Source organism: Rhagoletis pomonella, unplaced genomic scaffold, assembly GCF_013731165.1.
Source record: "Rhagoletis pomonella isolate Grant_MI unplaced genomic scaffold, Rhpom_1.0 Rhpom_scaffold_08654, whole genome shotgun sequence".
NCBI lineage: Eukaryota > Metazoa > Arthropoda > Insecta > Diptera > Tephritidae > Rhagoletis > Rhagoletis pomonella.
The window spans coordinates 1-6,233 of record NW_023467179.1 but is presented as its reverse complement, the minus strand read 5'-3'; the positions used below and the strand labels follow the sequence as shown (position 1 = coordinate 6,233).

The 6,233-nt window shown below is 36.1% G+C and overlaps 1 protein-coding gene across 1 annotated transcript; it reads left to right on the top strand.

Annotated features, from left to right (window-relative positions):
* Positions 1–333: 333 nt before the first annotated feature.
* LOC118756074 (tigger transposable element-derived protein 2-like) lies at positions 334–1,259 on the top strand. The gene is made up of 2 exons (XM_036490867.1): positions 334–875; positions 940–1,259. The coding sequence occupies exons 1-2, from the start codon at positions 516–518 to the stop codon at positions 1,240–1,242; spliced, it is 663 nt and encodes a 220-aa protein (XP_036346760.1). The 5' UTR covers positions 334–515; the 3' UTR covers positions 1,243–1,259.
* Positions 1,260–6,233: the final 4,974 nt, after the last annotated feature.

Below are 6,233 nucleotides of genomic sequence, written 5' to 3'. Positions count from 1 at the left end.
AAAAGCAAAAAATCGAAGAAATGGGTCTATGTCACGATCAATTGTACAATGCTGATGAATCTGGCTTTTTCAGGAAAATTTTGCCAGACAAATCTTATGTATCAAGTGCCGAAAAGAGTGCTCCGGAAATGAAGACGGAAAAATAACGAATCACTTTTTTATGTTGTGCTAATGCATCCGGAATCACAAACTCAAACTGCTAGTAATTGGAAAAGCTAGAAATCCGCGCGTTTTTAAAATTTCAACTGCCCTACTGAGTACACAAGTTCCAAGTCCTCATGGATGACATCAACTATTTTTCTCGATTGGTTTCATAAATCATTTGTGCCGCAGGTTAAAATTTTTCTTATGTGGCAGAATAGACATAATTTTTAACAATTAAAATTCTCTATTTTTAGGTAACAGAGTTTCTTTCAAAAAAGAATCTGCCAGTTAAAGCACTTCTTCTAATAGATAATGCTCCATCTCATCCAAGTGAATTGGAGCTTAAAACAGAGGATGGAAACATAATTGCAATGTTTTTTCCGCCAAATGTGACCCCACTAATCCAGCCAATGGACCAAAATGCAATTAAGATAACGAAGCTTTACTATAAAACAAGTCTTTTAGCCATGATGGCGGCAAAAAATTCAGATTTAGTCAGTTCAATGAAAACAGTAACATTAAAGGATGCTGTTACGTTTCTAGAGATCGCATGGAATAAAGTCAGTACAGACACTATGGCTAAATTCTGGAAAAATCTTTTGAGTTTCACGGAATCTGAGGAAGATCCAGAGGAAAATGTTCCATTGAGCATTCTGAAAGCAAATATGGATTCGGAGCTTCAGCTACTAATGACGCGCGCAGTTGATGTGCTTAATGAATTAAATCCTCAGGTTTGTCGTTTTTCTTAAGCCATTTTAGGGACACTATCAGACATAGTTTTAATATTTTTTATAGGTTGACTATACAGTGCCATCCATTGAGGAGTGGAATCAAGATATTTTGTTTGATGACGTTACTGGGTCGGGACCAAATGAGGAGTTAGAAGTGTCCGATGATGACGCTTACGATGTGCATGAAAATCTGCAAACAGTAAAGCCAAGCGAAGCCATAGAAATTTTTAACCGGGCTTTGGATTGGGCCGGATGCGAGAATGTTTCGCAAGATGATCTAAATCTGTTAAGACGTCTAAGGGTGAAGGCTGTATTTCAATTATTGGAGCGGAAAAAACAGCAGAAAAAAATAACAGATTTCTTTTAAGAATAGATACATATGTATGTATGCCATGATCTCATGTAAAATAATTTTTTTTTTGGTTTTATGTATTTAGGTTGGAAACCTTTTTTTGTTTTTCTCTGGATTTGCTTTATGTCTGATTTTATTTTACGAGCAATAAAAACGCTTTAAACTACAGTATTAACTAAATTTTGGCTTTAAATTTGCACATTCAAAAACGTCAACAATTTGGTAAATGTCAACACTCGCGGTTTTAATTAGTTGACGTTATCCCGAGCGCACTGTAAAGCAATGATATGTCATTTTTAAATTTAAATTCTTTAAAAGTCATTGATTATACATATTTATACATACATACAAACAGAGTTGGACATATCATTTTGGACCAAATTTAAAATGATATTGTTTGCCTCTTATGTTTATTTATTAATTTGTAAGACTTTTCAATTAAAATACAGTTCATTCCCTAACAAATGCAATACCTAAGTTAAGATTTTGTGGAACACTCAAAGAAAAAAAATTGATCAAAACTTCAAATTTTTTTCTCAGAAGTATTTTTTGAGTATACAGGTTTATAGCCCATTCATTTTTAGTGTAATTATGTACGAGTTTCAAGTGGCTAAAAATTACCGTTGATTTTTTATAAGTTTTTTGTCGGAGGTGTGTAGAACTGCCCTTGAATGTTAAAATATGTAAATATTTTAAGGAATTTTAAGAGAGCACTTAAAAGGGGGATATTATAGGTAAAATGGTAAATTGGGTACGAAAAATTTAGGTACTTAGGCGGGGAGGTACTCAAGAGAGGGATTTTCTTCAGATTACATTCAAAAATCACGGTGCCCAAAAATTTTGGTTACTTAAGCGGGTTACGTACTTAAGCGGGGTGGTACTTAAGCGGGTTTCACTGTACCTGTATATCTGTACTTGAGACTCAAAGGCGTTAAAATATCTTGAAAACACCGCATAAATTACTGTTTTTGAGATTGTAGTTTGAGCATTTCTATTTGTATATATTCCTAAATTTAGTTTTTTCTTTTCGGAATGTAATCTGTGGTTCTGCTTCATCTCTCGATGGGTTAACGTTAAAGTCATGAATATATATAACATACAACCTTTTGTTCGATGTAGCCGATGCTTTTTGATGTATATACATCTTTGGTTTCGGTAGGGGTAAAATTTGCGAAGCTTTAACGCATAGCCCAGCAGAAAATTTCGAAGGGCTAGCATATGGATTGCAGCAGCAAATTTTTAATTTCATTAGAAGCGCCCTGTGCTATTTCAAATGGTTGCATACATTTAGGCATATGCAGAATAAGAGGAAATGCGGTACAAGTGATTATTACTTCCGATTATGAAGACTCCGGCCATGCATACGGCTGATTTTGATATTCGTAGATGGTTTTAGGCATAGGTTTAGTAGTCTATTAATACAACAGCAAGGCGAAAATTTAAAAAAAATACTGAAGTCATTTTAACTGGGACCGTTGATAGCTGCAAGTTCGTGTAAAACCTGTAAGTTCAGAGCTAATACAAGATTGCACAAAGAGAAGACGAGAGTAAGAGGAAATGCCAAACAAATAAATTTAGAACCCCATTGTGCAAATAAAAGATGGTATGTTAAATGTATTTTTGACTTTAACGTAAACCTAGCGGCGATGAAGCAGAACTACAGATTATATTCCGAAAGGAACAACTAAATTTAGGAATATATACAAATAGAAACGCTCAAACTATTTTTATATATTTTAACGCCCTTGAGTCACAAGTATAGATATACAAGTATCATATGTTATCCGGTATGATTGATAATTTCATGTATTAAAAGAATTAAAAAAGAAAATGAATAAAAAAATTAAATCAACAAAATAAATAAAATTAAGTGAAATTAATGTTTAATTTCTAACCTAACCCATACAGGTTGGGTTCTCTAAAGAAAAGTAAACAAATTTATAAACGTGCTCCTCATTCTTAAATAATGAAATTAATAAAATATGAAATATATAAACGTTCAAAGAGCTTAAATTAGTTGGAATGTGTGTTTTCTGCACACTTGTATTTGTTTGAAGTGGATATAAAATCTCCCACACCAAAAAACTTACAATTGGAATATAAGATTGCGCCGTGTTGCCCGTTGACATTTGTGTACCACAAGTAAACAAAGAATAGAGAGAAAAGAAGAACGAGTTGAAACTGCCAAATCAGTTCACTTTACAACGAAAAACGTGTTTTAATTTTTCTAAATGTAAAAATATTGCAGTATTCAATGCATATGTGCTCTCGTTGTGTGCAGACGTGTTTTCTTTTTGCTCCGATATTTTATTTATTCTTTAGTAATGGCCAACTGCTGTGGCAAATGTAGTAAAGCGTTTTCGAGATCTGACGCGAATTCGGTGCCGTGTAATGGTTTTTGCCGGAAAACATTCCATCGTGCGTGTTGTAAAGGCATATCTGAATACGATATGAACTTGGTTAAAACTAACCGGCATTTAATTTACCTCTGTGAAGACTGTGTTGCCATGCCGGAGAAACTTTGCAAAGTTCTCGACGAGGTTATGATGACCCAAAAGCGTAGTATTGAGTTAATATCTAACGCTTTTGAAGCTAAATTCAAAGATCTTTCTAATCAATTTGATGCATTAAAAAATCTTATTTTATCTTTGCATTCCACCTACAATTCGAATGCAAGCCATTTTAGATGCTGTTAATGTGGGTTTGCTGGCTGCTGATTTTGGTGCTAGTGCTTCATACAACAACAATAATTACAGTTGGTTTCGCTCTGAAAGCGTCTTGTCTGAGCGCACATCGGCTCAGAGTGTTAACGTCATCGCTCCCGCTCGCAAAGTTGATTATGGCGGGATTGCTAGTTCTAGTGGCTCTAAAACTGTACGTCATGTGGACGGCCTAATGGACACAAATACTGTCGCACTTGCGGGTACTACTACCACCACGAAGCCATCAAGACCGTGCACTGCTAATGCTTCTGTTGCTGCTAATTCATCTTTATTTGCTCCTGTAATTGTGAACAATATTTCTTCTGCTGGTTTGCCACCTGTTTCACAACATACACCGACTGGTGGTGTTAGTGCTGAATCTAATGCTGCTAACGCTACGGGCGCAGAAGGGCCTAATCCTCCTTCTCTTACCCGCAGCCCTGTTTGGCTTACTGCTGAGAGTAAAAGGACAAAGCACATCCAAAAGCGAAATCGCGTGGTGGGATCAAATGATTGTAGTGATATTGGCGTGGCTGCCCGCTTTAAGTGGTTGCACCTTTCATCTTTCGTGCCAACCGTCTCCTGTGGCACGTCTCCTATTGTTGATTATGTGGTGAGACACGCTGGCATTGATAAGCGGCACTTAACCTGCTACAAGTTAGTCAAAAAAGAGTCGAGACAGGATTCCTTATCCTATGTCAATTTTAAGCTTGGCGTCAGCGAGTTCGGTTGCGAAAATCTAATGAGACCAGAGTTATGGCCAGCTAATGTTTCTGTTCGGCCGTTCCGTTTTTTTCACAGAGGGACAAAACAAACTCATCCGAATTAGTTCATTTGTCCTCAGATGCGCCTGATTCCGTAGTATTGGATATTAATAAGTTTAGTTGTAATGCATATTTAAATGTTAATAGGCAGAAATATAATTATAGCTCTTTGAAGGTTTATTTTCAGAATATTTCTGGCCTTCGAACTAAATCAGCAGCGGTACGCTCTATTAGCTCGCAAAGGGATTTCGATGTATTTGTTATTGTTGAGATGGCTAAATGCGGATTTCTTTGATGAGGAATTTTTTGATTCAAACATTTATAATGTCTTTAGGAAGTACAGAGATGCAACTAAGACTGGTTGTCTGAGAGGCGGCGGAGTTCTTATTGCGATTCAGCGTAAATTTCATTCGTTCTCTGTCTCGCTTGAAAATGATGATTCCCTTTTGGATCAGCTTTGTATTCGTATCAGTGCCTCATCTAGTCATGACTCTCTGTTTTTGATTGTTTCTAATATCCCGCCTAATAGTAATTATAATCTTTATAAAGCGCATGCTGACAACATAATGTCTTTAGTATTAAATAAGCTAGGAGATGACCATCTTTGTGTGTTAGGCGATTTTACACTGAGAAAAAGGATTAGATTCGACAACTAAAGATATTTAGTTTCCGAATTTTGACAATATTTGGGAACTGTTACCAAGGATTGGGAACTATTACCATGGGTTGGTAATTATAACTAAATATATTAAAGCTTCTAATATTCATCCAGGTTGTAACAAATCGTTAATTTAGTTGAAGGGTTTGGTTAATACTAATAAATATTTCTTTGAAGCATATTTCTACAAATTCCATTGAACTTGAACGTATGGTTCATAAAAGGATGTTATTAAGCTCTGCTAATGCAGATGAGCTTTCTTTCAACACATGGTTTAGTCATAGTTACCAAATCTTGGTTGAGGCAACCACGATTTGGTTTGAGAATGGAACATAATCATGCTTGTGAGCCACCCCTAAAGAATGCTGAGCGCTCTCTGAGCACATATGTGTTTCACATACGAAGAGCTGAGCAACGAACATAGTCCCACTTATTGAATCGTTTGAATGTGCTAGTATGCCGACCATTGCATTGTGCGTGGAAATCATTGTTCCGCTACCGCTGTTCGTATATGGGTGAAACACGCATGTGGTCCCAGAGCTATGGTATGTCGATCGCTGCGCTAGGTAGAGAAAGAAAAGTGTGTGCTATGACATGCACAGAATTGTTTGTCTCAGTTTTTCTATCACCGCGAGTTGTTTCGGTGCGCGCATAGTTATTTAAAAATATAACGTTTGATGCCAACCGAGGTTTTTCAGTGGATATATAATTCATGTGAATTATAATTTGAAAGTGTCTATTTAGCCAAGGAAAAAGCAAAGCAGTATACTTCCAGCAGACATTGACCTGGGTTTTCGCACGACTGTTCCTGTATCATCGTTGTTTTTTAGGAAATTCTTACCACCATATACATATGTATTATTTACTTTAGTAACTAACTTA